This window comes from Dendrobates tinctorius, unplaced genomic scaffold, assembly GCF_039654945.1.
Source record: "Dendrobates tinctorius isolate UK_male_01 unplaced genomic scaffold, ASM3965494v1 ptg000037l, whole genome shotgun sequence".
NCBI classification, from domain to species: Eukaryota; Metazoa; Chordata; class Amphibia; order Anura; family Dendrobatidae; genus Dendrobates; species Dendrobates tinctorius.
In genome coordinates, this window is record NW_027361705.1 from 25070300 (window position 1) to 25094420 (window position 24121).

General features: G+C 45.9%; 1 protein-coding gene across 1 annotated transcript in view; it reads right to left on the reverse strand.

The window, feature by feature from the left end:
* VWCE (von Willebrand factor C and EGF domains) overlaps positions 1–24121 on the reverse strand; it is a 260888-nt gene that overhangs the window by 80744 nt on the left and 156023 nt on the right. Inside the window, exons 10-18 of the mRNA XM_073573945.1 lie at positions 21840–21968; positions 14754–14873; positions 14250–14665; positions 14082–14172; positions 10560–10642; positions 9987–10074; positions 9555–9640; positions 9355–9472; positions 8341–8426 (exon numbers count right to left, since the gene is read on the reverse strand). Of these exons, the coding sequence (XP_073430046.1) occupies positions 8341–8426; positions 9355–9472; positions 9555–9640; positions 9987–10074; positions 10560–10642; positions 14082–14172; positions 14250–14665; positions 14754–14873; positions 21840–21968 (1217 nt within the window). The remainder of the gene's footprint in view (positions 1–8340; positions 8427–9354; positions 9473–9554; positions 9641–9986; positions 10075–10559; positions 10643–14081; positions 14173–14249; positions 14666–14753; positions 14874–21839; positions 21969–24121) is intronic.

The window sequence follows — 24121 nt, forward strand, 5'->3', positions numbered from 1 at the left end:
TGATGCTACTCCTTTGGCTAAAAATAAACCCCAGTTTTGGACCCAGGTGGTAATGCGGGTCGCCCCAGACCATCAAGAAAATTGCAGATTTTTGGTGTTGCATAATCTGCATGAGGCCCATGCAGGTCGTCATATAACTCCTATGAGGAGGCAGAGACGCAGATTCATTCTCACTAAATACATCATAAAAGTCCGCCAAATAATCAGGAACATCATGCGACTGAGGAGAGGTGGAAAACACCGGAGCCTCACTAAAGGCACACCGACAACCCCAACTCACCACAGACACAGATTTCCAATCCAAAACTGGATTATGAATTTGCAACCAGGGAAACCCCAGAACAATAGTATCATGCAGATTATGCAACACCAAAAATCTGCAATTTTCTTGATGGTCTGGGGCGACCCGCATTACCACCTGGGTCCAAAACTGAGGTTTATTTTTAGCCAAAGGAGTAGCATCAATCCCCCTCAAAGGGATAGGCGTTTGCAGAGGTGTCATCGGAAATCCACAACGTTTAGCAAAATCCAAGTCCATTAGGTTTAGGGCTGCTCCCGAATCCACAAAAGCCTTGGCGGAAAATGTGGGCAGGGAGCAGATCAGAGTAATAGCCAGAAGAAACTTAGGTTGAACGCCCACAACAGAAAACGTGTGTGCAAAGCGTTTCTCTCGTTTAGGACAGACAGAAATAATATGCGAGGCATCTCCACAGAAAAAACACAACTTATTACGCCTTCTGAACTCCTGACGCTGCTCTCTGGAAAAAACTCTATCACATTGCATAGGTTCAGACATTTGTTCAACAGGTGGCAACACCTCTCGTGCAGCTTTGCGTTCGCGCAAACGCCGATCAACCTGAATGGCTAATGACATAGAATCGTCAAGACCAGAGGGAACAGGAAATCCCACCATAGTATCTTTTATGGCTTCTGACAACCCCTTCCGAAAGAGAGCAGCCAAGGCATTATCATTCCAGGTAGTAAGTACTGCCCACTTTCGGAATTTTTGACAGTACAATTCTGCAGAATCACGGCCCTGGTTCAATGCCAGCAGGGTCTTTTCAGCCTGATCAATGGCATTAGGTTCGTCATACAACAACCCCAAGGCCTGAAAAAATGCCTTCACATTAGTCAGAATAGGATCATCTGGTTTCAAAGAAAACGCCCAATCCTGGGGATCGCCACGCAGCAAAGAGATGACAATTTTAACCTGCTGCGCGGAGCTCCCTGACGAGTTAGGCTTCAAGGCAAAAAATAATTTACAATTATTTTTGAAATTCAAAAATTTAGACCGATCCCCAAAAAATACATCAGGTGTAGGAATCTTTAGTTCAGCAGCATGTGAATGAGCAAGGTAGGCGGAAATTCCCCGCACTTCCGCAGCGAGCTGCTCCACACGATCAGACAATTGCTTTATCTCCATTGAGAGAAAAAAAAATTCCCCCTACGGCCTCAGAGATATAGAGGAAAAAATATACACTTTTTTTTTTTATTTATTTATTTATTTTTTTTACAATTCTTTCCTGCTACTGAGTACCCTAGGATCTGCGGTATGGCGGGTGATTCTGTTATGATTGAGTCACCGTAGGAGGCAAAAACAGAAATACAAGCTAAGTCCAGAAAACCAGAGAAGTTGGCAACTATCAACACAACTAGCAGTAGCCGTGGGGGGTTCCTACGATGCCCTAGACCCCTCGATCACAGCCGGAGAATTAAATAGGCCTAAAGAAAGAAAGGGGAAATCTAAACTGCCCCAGAGCAGACCCCAAAGCAATAGGCAGCCCCCAACATATAATGACGGTGAAGCAAGATGAAAACACTAACACAGACAGAAAGATAGACTGAGCAAAGACGGGGCCCAAAACTACCTAGATAGGAAAGGACAGGAAGGCTGTTGTCTGCAATCTGCAAAAACCCTATCAAAGACATAAGCCAACAAGCTGATATGAAAAAGGCCCTGAAGCAGCTAGGCTTCACAAACTAAATCAGCACTCAGGTATTTTCAGAAGACAGAGCTAAAGGAATTCAGCACACCCCAGCAGGGAATGGCAGAAATCCAGAAAAACAAAGCAAAACAAAGTCAAAGCACAAATGCAAAAAGCCGAGCAGCAAACTTAGCTTTAGAGGAGCAGGAATTCAGACTGGTCTCCAAGGATCCCACAGAGAAATCACCCGCAGGTTAAAAGGGCGTCGGCAGCCGTATATCCAGTCAGTAACTCCACTCAGCCAGTCATCATCATCAGCCTCAGGTGTTTGATAATCAGGCTCACTACCTTTCTTTACCAGAAGAGTGAGTTCCTCGGGCCTCAGTAGTGAAGGGGAAAATGAACTCACAACATGTAGGAGTGTGGTCAGGTGTCTCCATATTACCTGAATGGTGGGGTACCACACCTCAGGAGGAGGTGCAGTACCTCTGTGGCGACTGAGCCTTCAGGGGCGCCACAGGAGCAAACCCCAAGTTCTGGTCGGAATAGCTTTCCATCAAGTCCCACTTTGCTAGCGCTCCCATTCTACATCGTCCTGATGTGGATAGACCATTCATCTTGGTGAATGCCTCTTCCGTCGGTACTGGAGCGGTCCTCTTTCAGAAGGACGCTCAGGGTCGGAAACACCCCTGCTTCTTCTATTCCAAGACCTTCTCACCAGTGGAGAGGAACTATTCCATCGGGGACAGGGAGTTGCTACCAATTAAATTGGCCTTCTCGGAGTGGAGACACCTCCTGGAAGGGGCTCGGTTCCCTTTCCAGGTGTTCACCGACCATAAGAACTTGGTCTACCTACAGACAGCCCAGCGGCTGAATTCTCGCCAGGCCAGATGGTCCCTTTTCTTCTCCCGGTTCCACTTCACCCTTCATTTCCTTTCCGATGAGAAGACCGTCCGGGCCGATGCTCTCTCTTGCTCTGTGGTGTCAGCGGAGGAGGAGGATGAGGAGCCTCGGCTAATTGTCCCTTCTGAGAGTCTGAGGACTGTGGCTCCGGTCGCCCTTGAGTCGGTGCCTCCGGGCAAGACATTTGTCCCTGCCCGTTTGCCACCGAAGTCCTCTCTTGGCGCTCACGCATCCAGGGTGGATGGACACTTTGGGATGAAGGGGACCTCTGAGCTACTGGCGAGAACATATTGGTAGCCGCATATGGCCCGGGACGTTGGAGACTACATTCAGGCATGCGTCTCCTGCGCCCAGAACAGGCCTTCTCGGCAAAGACCCGCTGGGTTAATTTACCCCCTGCCGGTGGCAGACAGGCCCTGGGAAATGGTCGGCATGTACTTTGTGGTGGGCCTACCCAAGTCAAGTGGCAGCACAATTATCTGGGTCGTCACCGACCATTTCTCCAAAATGGTGCACCTGGTGCCTCTCTCTCAGCTACCTTCTGCACAGGGCCTGGCAGCGCTGGTCATCAAACACGTCTTCCGCCTACATGGTATGCCAGACAAGATAGTCAGTGACCGGGGCCCCCAGTTTGCGTCTCGGTTTTGGAGAGAGCTTTGTAATCTGCTCAGTATTGAGCTAAATCTCTCCACGGCCTATCATCCCGAGACAAACGGCTTGGTAGAGAGAGCCAACCAGACCCTGGTCACATACCTACGAAATTTGTGTCGGCCAGGCAGGATGACTGAGCCTCCTTGCTACCGTGGGCAGAGTTTGCTTTGAGCAATGCTGTGGCCGATTCCACCGGTCAGATCCCATTCCTCCTCCATTACGGCCAGCATCCGCTCATCCCTGTCCCTATGCCCGTGTCGTCCACCGATTCCAGGGTGGCAGACTGGGTGGTGGAGGCATGTGACATTTGGGATTGCACTCAGGATACCATCTGGGCCTCCAAGGAGAGAATGAGGGTCTCCGCCGACACGAACTGGCGCCACGCTCCGACCTTTGCTCCTGACAACTTAGTGTGGCTCTCCGCCTGTAACATCAGGCTGCGAGTCAAGTCCACTAAATTCGCACCTCCCTACATTGGCCCCTTCAAGGTCCTTGAGCAGATCAACCCTGTGGAGCACCGTCTGGCCCTTCCACCACACCTGGCTATCACTGACACCTTCCACGTGTCCCTCCTTAAGCCTGTCCACATGTCCCAGTTCTCCGAGTCATCTGCCGGGACATCAGACCTGTCCTCGGACGAGTTTGAGGTTAATGCCATCGTGGGATGCAGGGTGGTATGTGGTAAAAAGTTTTATTTGGTGGACTGGAAGGGTCATGGTCCAGAGGCTTGGACCTGGGAGCCAGTGGAGAACATCCACGCTCCACTACTCGTTGCAGCATTTGAGCGTAGCGAGGCTCAGAGAGGATGGGGCCCTGGGGGGGTAATGTTAGGCATCGGGTTCCTGTTGCTGCACAGCAGGAATCCAGAGCCCTGCCTTCGACGGTCTACCATTCCTCTCCGGCCGCAGAGGAGGCTGCTCAGCAGACTCGTCGATCCCAGTGCTCTGCTCAGACTAGCACTGTGGGTTTGGTTGCTGCTGCCACCTCTTGTCCAGCTATAGCAATGCATGCTGGTCAGCAGCGAGCTACTCCAGGGACTCCTTTCGGTCCACTGAGCATGCCTGTGGGACGATCTCTCACTGGAGATCAGAGGTCACATGCTCAGATTCTTCTCCAGCTCGGATTGGACCATCAGGAAGGTCCCGGAAGAACGCTGCTATAAAAGGTTCGCATGGCCGCTCAGCCATGCGCTAGTATAGACAGTTATTATAACTTGTGTGTGTGATGATGGATACATGGATCTGGTGAAACCCCTTCCCTTTAATACGCATATTGTTGGGTTATCTTAGTTAAGTCAGTGCCTTGTAGTGACTAAGTGTAGGGAGAAGGGCCCCCACAGAGTGTCCGGGCCGGAACCAAGGGGACCATCTAGCTTCCTAAGGGAACTGTACCCGGGGAACGGAGGAGGAGAGGACACTGCTGGGAGTGACAGGACAGCAAGGGGAGAGGCGAGCATAAAAGGGACAGGGAGCGCACAGGGGAGTCATTTGGCGGAATGGCAGACACAAAGCAAGAGACTGTGGGAGTTTGAGAGAGCCAGAGTGACAGACGGTGACCAGAGAGGAGACCAGCGGCAGAGGGGAGACTTACAGTGGCCTGCGGAGAGTAAGCGCCGAACTTACCAACAAGAGACTGCCGCTTCACTCCAATTCGGGGTCACTACCTGCCCACAGTCTTCTGCAGCTGTTACCGCTGTGCTCCAGCCTGTTGCGGCCTGTCCGCCACCCCTCGCAGCTGCTGCCGCTTCACTCCAGCCCGCGCCTGCGGCCTGCCCGCTACCGCCCCACTTCAGCCCGCGGCTGCGGCCTATTCATCATTGCCCGGAGTTGACGTCACCCTGTTGCAGTCAGCAGTTGGGGCCTACTCCTCGCCTACAGAGAAACTCTTTGCCTAGGCCAAGGCCGTGCACGTGGTCTGCCAACCGCCACTCCTGGTAACTGCGACACAACCCTGCTTGGAGACTGGAGTCTTATTGAACTCGCTTACGAGTAGAACCCCGCTGTTTCTACAGGGGGTTATGTCATCAAAGGACTTCCTCAGGGCCTGTTGTGCCCCAACTCCTCCTGGGCGCTGGGGAGTCCGAAGATTACGACAGTTCTTCAGCAGCTGGGCCCAGCAGCTGCGACACCAAAGCAGCCTCATCAGAGATGCCGAGGGACGTCAGGATGGATAAGTGACACTATAGGAAATAAGGACCCGTAGTCGGCCATATCGCGGCCCTATAGCAACCGGCCTTTGCCGGGTTAGTCGTGTTCTCTCTGAAAGTGTTTGTTTGTGCAGAATTCCTGCGAGGACAATAGCTGTTATTGTGTTTTGGTTGCTTAGCATAGCCCTAGTGGCTTAAATTTATACAATTTCTCTAGCCAAAGTTCAATCCAGTCTCGCGTCTCGTCACTGCATCCTGTGTACCTGCTGTTACCTACATAAGCATAGTGCCACAGTGCTTCCTAATCACAGCACCTCTCTCAGCGCCATATTGTGCCATCCAGCACAAGGCACCTAGTGGTTGCATCCGCCAGCGCGGCTCCGTGCGCAGGTCTAGCACTTTCCGCCTCAGTCTGGGTGGTTAGTGGCTTCCGCCAGAGCGGTGCAGTGCACACTAGTGAGTTACTCCTTTGTTTCTCTTTTGCTGGCTTCACTGCAGCGGCGCCGAGCGCTAATGGACTAGAGGGAATCTAACCCCGTGTCCTTGGGCTGGAGTCCTGTGTCTGTATACTAGCGCTCACCCGGCCGAGCCCTGTGAGTTTAACAGGCTTCGGCACTTACATTGTTCGACACCGCGGTTCTGTGAATCAACAAAACTCGCTCTTGTACACACCGGGTGACGCTAACCTGCGTGTGCTCATTTATTATTTTGCCGCATAGTCTCCGCCATTACTGAGCAGCAGGTTTCCATCTCTGCACGATGGACCCCAGGCTGTGAACGCACCTCTTACCACCTTTATTATTTGGTGCGTTCCGCTAGCCCGTAACAGGCTCACCCTTTTTTTTTCTCTAGTGGGGGAAATCTGGAGAAAGCTGATAAATTGGGGAGCTTGGTCACTAGTTTTAGAAGTGCACAGTTTACTGTGTCAGGTGCTAAACTTACATATAGCTGGATCGAGTAAGGTGTTTGCCCAGAACCTTAGAATGGAAGACAGTTTGGCTTTCTTTCCTAGTGAGGCTATTTGAGTTTCATGGCGAACAGTGAGCTTAAATTGTTAGTGAAAATGGTGCTGTTCCTAAAACTGGGAAGGATGCAGTTAGGTTTGTAGAATAGTGGAAAGAATCCCTTTTGCACTAACAGGGATTTTAGTAGTGATCTGGTTTCCCAGTAGGCCTAAAATGTATTCTTGGACAATAGTTCTTACTGGAACGTGTAGGATAGATAGTGGAGGGGTTGTGTGGCACCCCTGAGGCTCAGTCGCCACAGAGGTACTGCACCTTCTCCTAAGGTGCAGTGCCCCACCATCCAGGTAAGGAGGGAACTCCCTGCCACACTCCAACACCTGCATCCCACACACAGGATAGTTCAGCAGGGACACCTAGCAACTTCAGGCTGGGGGTAGCAGAGCACCCTTCGTGGAACCCTGCTTCGTAACACGAGATGTGCTGGGAGGTGGGTGGAGTTAGTATAAAAAGACTAGGAAAGATAGAATTACAGGTCAGTCTCCCGGAGGGGAGTCGAGGTCGGTCTCCCAGAGGGGAGTCGAAGGACAGGCTGACAGAAGGTCAGTCGGGATGGAAGCCAATCAGACAGGAGTGAGGGTCCCTGGAAGAGAGAGAGAGAGAGACGTAGAACTGTAACCTGCATTTCCATAAGAGAGAGAAAGACAAGCACGGAACTAAGTGGAAGGAGAACAGAGAGGAGGAGTGAGTTGGATAGGAACCCTGCCTATAGGTTCTCAGCGCACGGCCGGGGCCCGGTCCCCGAGGTTGTATGGACACTTATGGTTCTGCAGCAGACACCGGTGGAGTATTTGGCTATAAATGCACTACTCCCATCCAAGACTTGGGACACAACAGCGAAACGGATAGAGAGCCGGGATTCAGGAGTAGGGAGTCCCCGAAGCAGGCTACAGCTGTCTGTCATACAAGTGAGAGAGTTGTTAGGAACATCTGACAGGAGGAATTTCAGAGAACCACGGTGCTGGAGCTCTTCACACCAATAAGAGCTATAGAGGAGTCGTTCAGCAAAGGCACATGTTGGAGGGGTGCTGGCGGGGAGAGCCCTATCTTGCCTGGAGGTTGGCTGGGCCTCTGTCCCGGAGGACACGGTACCAAAGCGGGCACCTGTGTGCACTACAAACTGTGAGTAAAGCTTTTAAACTGCAAGCACTGGTGTCCTCCATTCATTCCCGCATCAGCACCGCTACATTGGGGGTATCAACATCTACACCATTCTGTGCCCCTACTCCATCGCACCTATACACTTCCCTGGGACTACAGCTCCACCTGTGGGGAGCTACACCATCTTAGCTGCATCACACCATCAGTCCCAGTGGATCTGCAAGCAGCGTTGGCTCACCATCTTACTTGCCAAATACCACGGGTGGCGTCACAAACTTTATATTACAACCAAACACCACCGTCATTGATATTGGGGCCCAGGGCCACGGACCGGGTCACCGCTGCTGTGACACATCATCCCCCTGACACCGGCCCGGTACCGAGTACCCCACAGCCCTGGGTGAAGCCAGGGGGGCGACCCAGTTGGATCAACAAGAGACAATGTAAGTTATGTGGTCTAGGACAGAAGTTGCAAATGTGTGCAGATATAGGGAAAACATACAAACGGCGTGCAGATATTGTCCAAAACCCAAGCACTGCAAAGTAACAATGTTCATTACTGCCCCAATGATGGGATCACAATTCAACTCACCTGGCAAATGCAGATGGAGCAGGGATCTCCAGGGGACCAGATCTGCCCAATAGGAATCTCAATTCCATTGTCATCAAAGGGACATCCTATACATACAGCAATATAATTTACATAAGAAGCATTCTCATATACACAACTTCCTAAGTCAAGTGTAGCGTCACAACATATTGATGACCTCTCCATAGGTGGGGGTACGACACCTGGCATCCCCATTGATCAGATACTCACAGCTCTGACAGCAGCTGCATGTAAATACTGAACAGGTTATAGTTATACCTGACCTAGTACAGGGCATTAGAAGGCTGAGTAGGACGGTGTACATGTTTTGCTTTGTGTGTTAAAGTACATTATGTATATTTCTCCCAAGTTTTAGTAAATTTCATCTAATTCAAATTTCTCAAGTTAATAGCGTATCACTTAATTTTTAAAAAACTCTATAAAAAGCTATTGCAAATAAATAGGGATAGAGATTTTTGTCCCCTAATCTGAGAGGATCATATTCTGGAGACAGACAGCCTCATTCCAGCGATTTGTTACTTACTAGGATGCTAGCTGTAGTTTTGTTAAAATCACTGCTTTATCAGCAGGAGATTATGACCAGATGACTAGTAAACCTGCTGCCCTGTAGTCCTCCATATTCACATGCTTTGTATAACCCCATCCCTCGCTTTCTGCCAATGAGTTGTGTAAAAAGAAAGCAGCCAATCAGTGGTGTGGGCGGGGTTATACACAGCTCAGCATGCAGAGAACTGGTAAATCTGCAGAAGAAAAAAACTGTGATTTTATCAAAACTACAACAAGCAGCCCAGTAAGTGATATATAACTGGAATCGGGGAATCTGCCCCTACATTATGCTGCTCTCTGATGGATTAGTAAAAATCTGGTAATAGATTCCCTTTAAGTAAAACTCCTGCAGAAAGTATATTTACAGAGTTGACTTGGTGGTCAAAGCAATGTTAATGGTAGCTTGCACTCTACATTTCCTCTATTGAGCATCCCATAACTATCCAATACCTGTGCTTTGTGGTGGCTCCTGGCATTTGAAGCAGCACTGTCCGGACTCCAGCACCCAGTCCTCTCTAGGGCATTCTAAGCTGGGACATGGGACAAAGGAGCACTCCACTGCTCCATTCTATAGGAATAAGGAGTACAAATGGAGACGGCAATATTTACAATGAACAAGAACAAGGTAAAAGAATAGTATTGGTACAAACCTGGCATACACAAGATGTGCATCCATTTTCATCTCGGCTAAACTTGGCACCATGAGGATAAAGGTTTCCTTGGAATTCACATCCATCTAGAATTAAAGTATTAAAGTATGGTCAGTTTAAAACCAAGACAGCAATCACTATGCGAGAATTGCACACATAAAGATGTTAGACCCCGATACAGAAGGGTTGGGAAAAAAATAAGAATCTGTTTTAACCCCTGGAAACACTTGTCTAGTGTCTAGAATTCTAACGCACTCCACTACAGTCAAGCATAGTTGCAACACATGACCCAACTCGCGGACATGGAAGTCAAAAATCTAACTAGTATCTAATTGCCATGGGTTATTGGTCATTGGATTATCGGCTCACGATTGCATAAGTGCATTGTTTAATATTACCCTGAGTTACACGGTATATAAGCATAGTACAGACCTGGGCACCGTAAGCAGCAATCTGACATGAAAGGGTCAGAGCAAGAAATAGGCGGGCACACGGGCGGGATACAGGTGATATTTCCAGCCTGCAATATTAACCAAAATAGATAGAAAAAAAGACAAAATGCGATTAACAATGAAAATATTTGACAAATGAAATTGTCATTTTATATGAGACATTGAGCCTTTACTCTGTACTGTCAGAAAGTGGCTAGTTATTTTTTTAATATTGATGTGATCCAATATTGATAACTCACTTGAACAGAATATGCAACAGAACTGATGGACCCAAGTGTTTCTCAGTGGCTTACTCCAATCTCTTCTTTGAGGTCCCTTACATACTTTCCTGAGTTACGTGAGAATATGAGCGGCTAGCTGACAGTGATGTAAGGTGTATTGGCACCATATGAAATTGGTTCAAGAGTGAATTAGAGATCTGGAGATTAGATGTGATGTGAATTGTGATAATCTTTGTACATCGCTGCGGAAATGGTTGGTGCTATATATGCAATGGGAAATTAGATAAATAAAATTAGGAAAGAAACCAAAAGTTTCAATCTTAATAACTTACCAAACAAATACATATTGTGCAGTTATCCGGGAAAGTGGGGAAAAGTTCTCCATCTGCCCTCAATGTCTCCTTGAAGAAGCACCCTGTACCAGACCACAAGTGTTTAAGCTATTATGGTGAACAGTCCAAATATTGCAAGGTCAACGGTAAAAATATCCTATAACTCAGGTTAATTACTACACAATTTTATAGGATCTGTTTTTTAAAGAAATAACAAAAGACTGATCATCACTGCCAAACAGAATACAGGTGTGTACAGGTACAAACTAAGAGTAGCCATCTCTATATCAAATGTAAGGGTTGGGGGTCACTTGGGTAATAGTGATCACAAATTAATAAGTTTTCATGTATCCTTTAATAAGATGTGTAGTAGAGGGGTTACAAGGACACTAAACTTCAGGAAAGCAAATTTCCAACGGATGAGAGATGATCTTGGTGCAATTAACTGGGACAATATCCTGAGACATAAAAATACACAAAGAAAATGGGAGACGTTTATTAGCATTCTGAATAGGACCTGTGCACAATATATACCATATGGGAATAAACATGCGAGAAATAGGAGGAAACCACTATGGCTAAATAGTGCTGTAAGGGGAGCAATAAGATAAAAATAAAGCATTTAGAGAATTAAAGCAAGTAGGTAGTGATGAGGCATTAACTAAATACAGAAGATTAAATAAATTCTGTAAAAAGCAAATCAAAACAGCAAAGATTGAGACAGAGAGACTCATTGCCAGAGAAAGTAAAAATAATACCAAAATATTCTTTAACTACATAAATAGTAAGAAGCTAAAAAATGATAATGTTGGCCCCCTTAAAAATAGTCTGGGTGAAATGGTGGAGGAGGATGAGGAAAAAGCCAATATGCTAAATGACTTTTTTTCAACAGTGTTTACACAAGAAAATCCCATGACGGATAACATGATCAGGGTTTAAAGTTGTCCATTAAATGTCACCTGCTTAACCCAGCAGGAAGTACGGCGGCGGCTAAAAATCACTAAAATTGACAAATCCCCGGGCCCGGATGGGATACACCCCCGAGTACTGCAGGAATTAAGCACAGTCATAGATAGACCATTATTTTTAATCTTTAAAGATTCCATAACAACAGGGTCTGTACCACGGGACTGGAGTATAGCAAATGTGGTGCCAATATTCAAAAAGGGGACAAAAACTGAACTTGGAAATTATAGGCCAGTAAGTTTAACCTCAACTGTGGGTAAAATCCTGGAGGGTTTTCTAAGAGATACTATACTGGAGTATCTGGAGAAGAATAAACTTATGACCCAATATCAACATGGGTTCACAAGGGACCGTTCCTGTCAGACTAATCTGATAAGCTTTTATGAAGAGGTAAGTTCCGGACTGGACCAAGGGAATGCAGTGGACGTGGTGTACATGGACTTTTCAAAAGCTTTTGATACGGTGCCACACAAAAGGTTGATACATAAAATGAGAACAATGGGGATAGGGGAAAATATGTGTAGGTGGGTTAAGAGCTGGCTCAGGGATAGGAAACAAAGGGTGGTTATTAATGGAGCACACTCGGACTGGGTCACGGTTAGCAGTGGGGTACCACAGGGGTCAGTTTTGGGCCCGCTTCTTTTTAACATATTTATTAATGACCTTGTAAGGGGCATAGAGAGTAGAATTTCAATATTTGCAGATGACACTAAACTCTGCAGGGTAATCAATTCAGAGGAGGACAATTTTATATTACAGGAGGATTTATGTAAACTAGAAGCTTGGGCTGATAAATAACAAATGAGCTTTAATGGGGATAAATGTAAGGTCATGCACTTGGGTAGAACAAACAAGATGTATAATTATGTGCTTAATTGTAAAACACTGGGCAAAACTGTCACTGAAAAAGACCTGGGTGTATGGGTGGACAACAAACTCACATTTAGTGGCCAGTGTCAGGCAGCTGCTGCAAAGGCAAATAAAATAATGGGATGCATTAAAAGAGGCATAGATGCTCATGAGGAGAACATAATTTTACCTCTATAATGTCACTAGTGCGACCACACTTAGAATACTGTGTACAGTTCAGGTCTCCGGTGTATAAGAAAGACATAGCTGAACTGGAGCGGGTGCAGAGAAGAGCGACCAAGGTTATTAGGGAACTGGGGGGTCTGCAATACCAAGACAGGTTATTACACTTGGGGTTATTTAGTTTGGAGAATCGAAGGCTTAGGGGTAATCTTTTTACAATGTATAAATATATGAGGGGACAGTACAAAGACCTATCTAATGATCTTTTTACTCTTAGACCTGTGACGGGGACAAGGGGGCATCCTCTACGTCTGGAGGAAAGAAGGTTTAAGCATACTCACAGACGCGGATTCTTTACTGTAAGAGCAGTGAGACTATGGAACTCTCTGCCATATGATGTTGTAATGAGTGATTCCCTACTAAAATTTAAGAAGGGACTGGATGCCTTTCTTGGAAAGTATAATATTACAGGGTATATACACTAGTTTCCTTAGTGTTGCGTTGATCCAGGGAGCTAGTCTGATTGCCGTATGTGGAGTCGGGAAGGAATTTTTTTCCCCAATGTGAAGCTTACTGTTTGCCACATGGTTTTTTTTTGCCTTCCTCTGGATCAACATGTTAGGGCAAGTTAGGATATGATGGGTTGAACTAGATGGACTTAAAGTCTCCCTTCAACCTTAATTACTATGTTACTATGTTACTATGCATAACCAAGAAATAAAGTTGCACTCTGTAGCACTATAGCAGGGAAACATGAATTATATGAAATATGAATTGCATTACTGCTCTAGAAAATAAGAAAAATTGAGAATACTTAGCGTATAAATTGACCAATTCATGTATGTCCAGCAGTCTCGATAAGGCGATTTTCATTGCTGGGAACCTGCCTAATGTGAATCCTATCTACCCACAAAAATATAGGCTTTAGCCTAGGGGAAGATTCACATTAGATAGGTTCCCAGCAATGAGAATCACCTTATCTGCTGCTGGGTACACATGAATTGGCCAACTTATGCGCTAAGTATTCTCAATTTTTCCTACTTTCTAGAGCAGTAAATGAAATTAATATTTCATATATTTCATGTTTACATGTTATAGCAATATAGGGCACAACTTTATTTGTTGGTTACATATGAAGATGGCTATTCTTAGTTTGCACCTGTACACACCTGATTTTTTTTTGGGTAGTGGCGGTCAGTCTTTTGTTATTTGTATACATAGTCTCTCTTACAGAGCACTGCACCCATCAGCCTCTGGTGGTTTTAATCATAGCAGGATCCTATCTACCGACATAAATGTACGCTTTAGCCTAGGAGAGCATTCACATTAGATAGATTCCCAGCAATGAGAATCATCTTATTGTGGCTGCTGGGTACACATGAATTGGCCAATTTATGCGCTGAGTATTCTCAATGTTTCCTATTTTCTAGAGCAGTAATGTAATTCATATATCATATGTTTTATGTTTTCATGCTATAGCACTACAGAGCGCTACTTTATTTGTTTGTTTTTTAAAATACTCACCATCACATGTAGGACAGCAACTTTCTGGGTGCAGAACTGGATGTGAGCAGGTTGGGTTACATATTCTTCTTTCACAGGATATAGTACCTTCCTGCAACATGTATTAAGACAGTAATTCTATGAAGTGGACAATAAAATGGAATCAAATCTTCAAGCTGTGTAACCTACTTGGCAAATGCAATCCATACAATCTGCTTCAGTCCATGAGCTGCCAGTTTGTCGTAATTCCTGGTTGTGCCAGCAGTGAAAATTTGTGTGCGTGGTAGTGGGAGCTCCAGTTGGAAAAATAATGTTTTCTTTCAATGACATGTGGGAGACCCCGGAGGATTTTTGAGCTAGTTGCGAATTACCCGTTTTGAGGTGCTGAGGTGGTGGGAAAGGATCCAGATTGGTGGTTGCAGTTTGTGGTTTTGAGGTAGACATTGTTGTAAACATTTTTGATAATATAGTGCTGACCACCGTAGTCTGGGAGGCAGTGGTTACAAGTGGTCCCGGGCTTACTGGTGGTGGAGAGGTTGGCTTCATTTGCGGTATGGTGGACACTGCTTGTAGAAAGCCAACTGTCTGTGCCTCAGGAGTAACAGCTGCAACATACATATATATATATATGCACAAAACTACTACATTTCATACATAAAAGTTTGGTCACAGTAAAATGTTAGCTATTGTTACCTGCACAAATACCATTAATTGGTAGAAACCCAACAGGACACAAGCAGACATAAGACCCCAGAGTATTTATGCAGCTTCCAGAGAAACAAAGGGTGGAATTCTCTAAGCATTCATTCACATCTAAAAAATAAATATATATCAGTCATAAGCCCTGTTCATATAAATCATTGACCACACGATAGTTGTAGACATTTATGAATCTCTATGACTTCATATTACCATGCCATCTACTCTTTGGATAATCATTAGGGCGGCATGGTGGCTCAGTAGTTAGCACTGTAGCTTTGCAGCATTGGAGCCTTGCGTTCATATCCCACCAAGGACAACATCTACAATGAGTTAGAAACCACCAAGCTCAGTATGTCTGTGCCTGGTGTGCTACTGTGAGGACGGTGGGGGTAATACAGAGGAGGTAACTGTGTCTCTCCCTCTTTCTCTCACCGGATGAACTGGAAGAAACATGTCTGCAGTGTCAGGGAGTATAATACTGGGGTTATCACCTCACATTACAGCTGATAGAAGCACATTCACCTCATACATTGTGTACAAGTGTATTATCAGCTCCTGCATCATACATGGCATCAACATTACCTCAGAAATTCATGTAGCTGCCATGTTCCGTCATGTGTCTGCTACAACTTACCTCACACACTGCAGAGGCAGCTCCTGTGTGATCTCCCTGCAGACATGGCTGATATACTACTCCACATCTACCTCTGACACTGTGTACCACTGTAGTATCAGCTCCTACAGCATTCATGGAATCAATATTACCTCAGAAATTAATGTCGCTGCGTATTATACATAGTCTTTATGAGTTTGCGTGCTGCTGACTGTATAATATGGGGAACAAGGGCTGTGAGCACATATCTGTCATGACACATACAGTATCTGCCATTACTTTGGTAGAGCTGGTCAGTCACATATACTAGAGACATTGGTGAGAGGGGAGCAGTTGGGAGATGGTTTATGTATGCTAGGACAGGGCAGGGACACAGTGTCTGCCATTACTATGGTGGAGCTGGGCAGTCACGTGTATTAGAGACACTGGTGAGAGGACCAGTCGGGGGATGGTATATGTATGATGATGAGAGGCTGCACTTCATGTTGGTACAGTGTATACTGACCCTGCTGTGTGCTGATTATCCCCCCTTCCCATTTATGGAGTCTTATGACCTGTATGTGACCTCATCTCTGCTACATACTGATCATCCTGGGTGTACAAATCCAGTGTAACCAGGTTACTCTCACTATATACGTTGTATCTGTGTACAGGCTCCATCCCTGTGCTGTGTATTTATCATGTATACAGACCTGTGGTACAGGTTATCACTTCTGACTCTGCCATATATGGATCATGATGGGTATAGAGATCCTGTGTCTCCAGGTTATTATCCTCACTGTGTATCAGTGGCGTAACTACAAAGTTATGGGCCCGATGCAAACTTTCAAATGGGTCCCCACCACCACCTCGGGTTGCCACTAGGAATTTTTGGGGCCCCATACTGGCAAAATTTTGGGGGCCCCCTTGAGACCAGCCCAGGCTCTATCCCTGGAACTGTCCGCAGCCCCACCACTCCCATAACTCCACCCCAACATTGAGAATGAAAGGAGCAGAAGACAGGTGTCTGACTTGCTACACCATAGAATATAATGTTGCCCCCCATATTATATAACACAGCCTCCCCCATAGAATATAATGTGCCCCCATGGTATATAACACAGCCGCATAGTATATAGCACACCACCACATGGTATACAACACAGCACCGCATGGTATAAAGCACAGCCCCGCATGGTATACAGCCCCACATGGTATACAGCCCAGTCCCCCCTCATGGTATACAGCACAGAACTCCCCCCATGGCATATAGCCCCCCCATAGTATACAACACAGCAACCCCCATGGTATACAGCACTGCATGGTATACAGCCCCCCATGGTATACAGCACAGCACCACCATGGTATACAGCACTGCATGGTACACAGCACAGCACCCCCATGGTATACAGCACTGCATGGTATACAGCACAGCACCCCCCATGGTATACGGCCCACCATGGTATACAGCACAGCACCCCCCATGGTATACAGCCCCCCATGGAATACAGCACAGCACCCCCCCATAGTATACAACCCCCATGGTATACAGCACAGCACCCCCATGGTTTACAGCCCTCTATAGTATACAGCACAGCACCCATCCCCGTGGTATACAGCATAGCACCCCCCATGGTATGTAGCACAGCACCCCCATGGTATACACCCCTCCATGGTATATAGCACCCCCATGGTATACAGCACCCCCATGGTATACAACCCCGTGGTATACAGAACAGCACCCCCCATGGTATACAGCACAGCACCCCCCATGGTATACAGCTCAGCATCCCCCCATTGTATATAGAACAGCGCCCCCATGGTATACAGCACAGCACCCCCATGGTATATAGCACAGCACCCCCCATAGTATACAGCCCCCCAAGAATGGCCCCAAAGTCCTGGCTGTACTCACTGTTGCATAAAAAAAAACTCTCCTCACCTCTTCTCCTAGTGCCCGCACTGCTGGCTGCTCCTGTCTCCTGCTCTTCCTGATACACAGTGAGAACGCGATGATGTCATCGCACACCCGCTGTGTCAGAGGCAGAGCGGGGAATGATGGGAGAGGGAGCATCAGCTGACGCTCTCCTCCATCATTGCTTTGAACTGTGCCGACGTCATAGACGCCGGCGTAGTTCAATGCGGCAGGGGGAGTCGGCGCTGACATGGTGCGTCTATGACCCCCCTCCCGCCCAGCCTGCCCCGCCGCTGGGGCCCGATGCGGGCCCTCTCTGCTCATAGGGGCTCCATTCGCCAGTCAGGGCATTAATGCCCTGACTGGCGGCCCTGGGGCCCGGGCCCCTAAGTGCTCAGGGGTCCCATTGCAGCTGCGACCCTTGCGACCGGGAATGTTACGCCCCTGCTGTACATATAATCTGTACATGACTTCCATCTCAGTGCTTTGTTTCTGTAACTATGGCAGCCTTTAGTCCTCTTTTGTTACATGCTGTCCTGCCTGATAGATCCATCCTGTTTCTGTATATTGTCCCCCTCATATGTTTGCAGGATCGGTGTATACCCACCGAGTGCTTATTTTTACCTAAGATGGTGGATAGCACATGCCTGTGTGGATTACCTGGAGCCTTATTACATATGTTTTATCATATGTAAAATAAATATTCGGGGATTGGGCATTAATAACTCAGCACATGGCGGAGCGGCGAGTGGGCGCTAATAACTCAGCACATGATGGAGCGGTGAGTGGGCGCTAATAACTCAGCACATGGCGGCGCGGTGAGTGGGCACTCCTAGTGTGATGCTGCACCTTGCTCTGGAGGACACATCATGGGCCTATTTTTCATCCCTGTCTCTCGTTTATTGTATATAGGTAGAGTGATTGACTGGGGTACAGACCTTGCAGTTTTCTGCACCTACGGCTGCAGGCATTTTATACCAGACCTAGATATTATATTTCTTACGATTTATGTGCATCTGGTGATTAGAGAGCCGTGTCTGTCTGTAACTGCTGTAGAGGAGCAGGCGGCTTCTTCTCATTTATTGTTACAGCATATATCTGACCTTATGCTGGGATATTTTCCAGTATCAACCTGTTGTATACCTTGGTTGTAAATTTACATGGTGTTTTCAACCTCACTTATCCCACATCTTATACATTTCCGGAACTGAATAAAAAAAAATAAAATGGTTGTGGGGGTAAAGAGTTCTCAAAATTAGTGTTTAGTGAAAGAAATCTACTTTTTCAATTAAACTTCACAATAAGCTGTCATGTGGTGAACAGGCTCGGCTTTGGTGGCCAGCCTCAAGGACGTTGTAATGGTAACGTCAATCAGGGGCGGGCACAGTGGTTAAGCACAGGAGTGAGGATAATAGGGTCATTACTGGCTCTGCTTGAATGGCCACCAGTGCGTGCCGCCCCTTTATGGCTGTCTGGCCTGGTTCTGTATGTCAGACAGCTGGGATATCACAGTACTTGTGAATCCCAATGTACTAGCATTTCACCTGACTCCTACTGTGATTGTTTTAATCCTGGGATTTAAATAAAGCTGTGGCCATTTTGACAACCAAAATAATGTGTTGTGTATTTATTCTAGTGCTTAGGTTTACTGTAGTTATGGTGGTTTTAAGATGGAGTTCTCTGTTTTCCTCTCAGACTCCAAAGCCATACTGATAGGGAATTTATATTGTGCGCCCCACTGAATGGTTACACTATGAGCTTTATGTAGATGATGAACTCTACAATGTGCACAACACTGCATAATATGTTGCCACCATATAAGTAAAAGACAATGAGCTACATAGGACAGTGTTTTAGGTAAACTGAAGAAGAACTGTCTGAGGTTCTGTTCACATCTGCACTAATGCAGGGGGCTTCATCAATTTTGACGGAGGAATAACACTTGTAACAAAATTGAAAGAAGGAAGGAGCCTAGATTGGTCTGTTGTGCACCTTTTTGAACTATCAAAAGAAGGAACTGATGCCGCACCATAGCTACAATTAAAAAAAGAAGCCAAGATCCCAGGGCGAGCATAGCATAAATCAGCAAGTTGATCACACTAGAGTGTTATCTCTCATGAGCCTAGTAATTTATTACCTATGGATAACTCATAAGTTGGAATTGTGGGACAACCCTTTAACTTTTAGACCTACCAGTATGCTAAGAGAAGGGTGACATGGCTTGCAGAATAGAGGAATATGGGTTTCAGCATGGGTGGTCCCCTATTAGAAAAAAGTTTTTATCTGACTGTCATCTTCTGCCTCTTAAGTTATTGTCTTTGTATGATGATCCACTAAGGAGCTTTTATTCCTATAGTTAGATTTCTCTAGAGCTTTCTTCCAAGACTTTATCATACAGTGAAACCTCAATGAGAAGGCAACCAAAAAGTACTCCACAAGAAGTCTTCTAGAGGAGTGCTCCTTTCAAAGATTATGTCCAGTGTGTATAGTAGATGATTAAATGGAGAATCTGTAACAGCAATCTGATCTGGAAAAAATAATGGTCTTCTCTAAGAGGTGGCTGTTAGAAAAGTCCAACAGAAGAAAATGTCTGCATTCTGTGCTCCTGGATAAACTCTTTATTTCAAATCCATGTGTATAGACAACATTAAAAGTAGGTATCAAAACACTGACATGTTTCGGAATAAAGTTCCATACGTACAATACGGTATTGAACAGCTATGATTAAGGAATTTTATCCTGAAACGCGTCAGTGTTTTTAGGCTGTGCGCACACGATGCAGAATTCCTGCGGATCCGCAGCGGATTTTACCTCGCAGAAACGCTGCGGATCCGCAGTGTGATTTACAGTAGCATGTACTGTAAATCAATGAAAAAAAAAAAAACCACTGTGCAGACGCTGCGGTTTTTTCCGCGCGGTTTTCCTGCGGTACAAAATCCGCAGCATGTCACTTCTTTTGTGCGGTTTTCCACCTCCCCAGTCTCCAAATCCACAGGAGGAAAACCGCAGTGGAAAACCGCACAAAAACCGCAAGAAAACCGCATTAAGGCTGTGTGCCCACGTAGCGATTTTTAAGCGTTTTTGCCGCGATTTTCGGCGCGAAAACGTTTAAAAATCGTGTACAGAACGCCCCCCATGCATTCCTATGGCATTCTGCACATGCTGTGCTAGTGCTGCGCTTTTTTCCGCGGCAGAATCGCATTGCGGAAAAAATCGCAGCATGATCATTCTTTTGTGTGGAATCGCAAAGAATTGCAGCGATTCCGCACTCATAGGAATGCATGAGAATCGCTTACTTCCCGCATGTGGCTATGCCCACCATGCGGGAAGTTAAGCGTCTCATGTGCGTTTGGTACCCACAGTGTGGAGGAGAGGAGACTGTCCTCCAGGCCCTGGGTACCATACCCTTGTAAAAAAAGGAATAAAAAATAAAAAATCGGGGTATATTTACCTTCCGACGTCCCGCGCTGCATTCCCGGCCTAAGCGTTCCCAGTAATGCCTTGCGGCACGGTCCAGTGATGACGTAGTCTCGCGTGACTCTAGCGGTCTCGCAAGATCGCTATAGCAACGCGAGACTACATCATCACAGGTCTCGCAAGGCATTACTGGGAACGCTGTGGCCCGGGAATGCAGCGCGGGACGTCGGAAGGTAAATATACCCCGATTTTTTTTAGCATTTTAACATTCTATCTTTTACTATTGAAGCCGCATAGGCGGCCTCAATAGTAAAAACCTGATCACACTTGTCAAACACTATGTTTAACGAGTGTGACCAACCTGTCAATCACTTTCCAAGCGATGCTTCAAATCGCTTGGAAAGTGCTTGAATATCGCACACGAAAATCGCGGCAAAATCGCGATCATAATCGTGGTGAAATCGCGCGGAAAAAAACGCACGATTTCTGGGAAGGAGTCCGGTTTTTGGTGTGCGTTTTAACACGCACCGTGGGCACATAGCCTAAAAATGAAAGAAATCCGCAGGAAAAATGCAGGTCATTTGACCTGCGGATTTCTTCAATTCTGCACAGAAAAATCCGCAGGGCAAAAAAGTACGTGTGCACTCAGCCTTATACCTACTATTATTGTTGTCTATGCACATGGATTTGGAATACGAAGGAAGAGGATTTGGAATAAATCCAGAAGGCCAGAGAGATGAGTTTTTCTTCCGTTGGATTTGTCCCCATGAAGGCTCAAGGCTTTTGAGCACCCATGATGTTCACAATACAGGTGCGGTGAGCTGTCTTTTTGTTTGTGGGTCCCTAGAAAATGTTCCACTGTGGTAGTGTATTGGTAACCCTAGAGGTTTACATTTTGCTAGCACCATCCATCCAAGTGCAGCTCTTAAAGCTCAAGTGAGGTTTATCTTGGAAGTGATACAACTAGTCCTGACTGCTTTACTAATTTCCTTTTTCTTACTGGCACCCTATACATTTGCAGATTGTCATTACAAAGGGAAATTGTTCTGCATGGAGCAAAATTCACAAACTCTGTGTTGCAAGAAGTCAGGGTAAATAAACAAGATCGAATGGAGCGCTAAGAACGCAAAGTTGTTTCCCACAAAATACTTACCATCACATGACATTCTGTCTGCACCGAGGGCAAACCCACTTCGGCAGGAACAGAAGAAACTTCCTTGTGTGTTGTGGCAGAAGTGTTCACAAAGGTGAGACGTTCCTGGTCGGCGACATTCATTGATGTCTTCAAAAGAGCCAAAAGAATGTGACAGTGTTATCTTACACATATTTATCATGTGAATATTAAATATATACCAGAGGGCGTTTATGTATTTGTAGTAATTGGCGGTCTTGTCTAAAAAAAAAAAGGGACAATTATAATTTAAGAAATATTTATAGTCAATGAAATTAAATTATGATGGAATAAATATGAGAAATTATAATAAAAACAAAAAAATGTATGTCCTGTGAAGGCCTGTGGATTCTTCTGTGGAGGGCTTGGTTTAGTTATGCAATATCATGTTTCCACAGTTTTCAGATGCTGGACTCATAGAGATCAGCTGCATGCCTGACCTCTGCTCCATTCATTGTCATTGGTACTGCTGGGACTCAGTACAGCGCTCAGCTTTCTCCAGCAGTTCCATAGACAATGGATGGAGGGCAAGTTGAGCATGCACACCTTCCAAGACTGAGGTAAACCCCGTTCTTAGGGTTTCAAAGCTCTCCTCTCAGAGATAATGAATAACTTGTTTTTTCAGTACACTTCAAACGGAGTGAAAATAACCCATCTTTAATCACCCCCTATGTTTGTTGACTCCATAAAATGTCGAAGAAGCAGCAGCAACAAAAGCTGAGGGTGCCAAGCTTCCCAGGTAAAGACCAATCCTCCAGATATAAAGGAAATATTGAAGGCAGCTTGAGAAAGGTTCACACCTGGAAGCGATACGTTGCCACTGGCTAATAAAAGCCAGTCTTTTCACTAATTTTTCAATTGTTGTGCTGTGATATTACCTAAACTATTTTATTGTGTATCTATAAATATGAGTCATTTGTATGGCCTCAAGTTTGTACATTTTGTTGTTGTTTTTCATGTTGTTTGTCTTTGCTTTGGACAAAAATTTAGCAACAAGCTATTTTAGCTAAATCTTTACGCCTTTGCTGCACGATTGATTGTATCGTGCTGTGTAGCATTTTCACAACATGCCAGGTGAAAACTTTGAGAAAGTATATGGGTATGGGATATCATGGTGGGTCACCCTCCCAAGGCGGTGGGGTATACCGGGCCCGATGAGCTTCAGTGGGAGATGTCACGGCAGCTGGGACCTGGCCCGTGGCTCTGGGCACCCATTGTAAAAGGGGAAATGTTCAGTGTGCTTATGATGATTGAATGAATCGTGACTAGAGTTGAGCGACTTTTGGTTTTTTAGGGTCGCGTTTCGTTTCGTGAAACCCGACTTTTCCAAAAGTCGGGTCGAGCAAGATCGTCCGATTATAGGGAAAAGTCGGGGTCGTCCCGAAACACGAAACCCAATGTAAGTCAATGGGGAATAAAAGTCGGCAGTGAGAGGAGGACAGGAAACACACCTACAGTGCCCATTTGAATGCCAAAAGCATCAATTCTTCTTACTTAAGCTTGTCAACCTTAATTAACTTCATAATACAAGTTACGCACTGAAAAATGGGGGTTATTTGGCTAAAGTTGTGGGGGGGAGGGCTGGCTGCAGGTTTTCATGTGCCCTGGGCGAAAGAGCGCCCCTTTAACACATACCACAACTCATCATGCTCCGATACGGCAGAGAAATAGCAGTATAGTACAATGAAAAATACCTCACTTTTTACATCTCATGACGAGGCCCATCTATTTCTCCATACAGAATCATTGGTCCCATATAATGTTTGAAACAGTATATGATGAGCTCCACATAATGCTACAGTATATGTTGGTCCCCATGGATGAAGCTCTACTGTCTTATGGGCCCAAATAATGCTCCAAACATAATGGGCCACATTTCTAATGCTCTAGTGTATAATGGGCCCTGTAAATGCTGCTCCAGTGTCTGATGTCCACCTTTGGAATGTTCCAGTGTATGGTGGGCCCCATCTATCATTCTCAGACGGTGTTAGGCCCAGTATGGATTGCACGTGATTGCACAAAGGTTAGAAAGGGTACCGTATCCCCAGATAACATGTATGGATAGCGTACACATTCAAAATATATGTCTCAGGAGGCAGGCTCAGACGGTGTTAGGCCCAGTATGGATTGCACGTGATTGCACAAAGGTTAGAAAGGGTACCGTATCCCCGGATAACATGTATGGATAGCGTACACATTCAAAATATATGTCTCAGGAGGCAGGCTCAGACGGTGTTAGGCCCAGTATGGATTGCACGTGATTG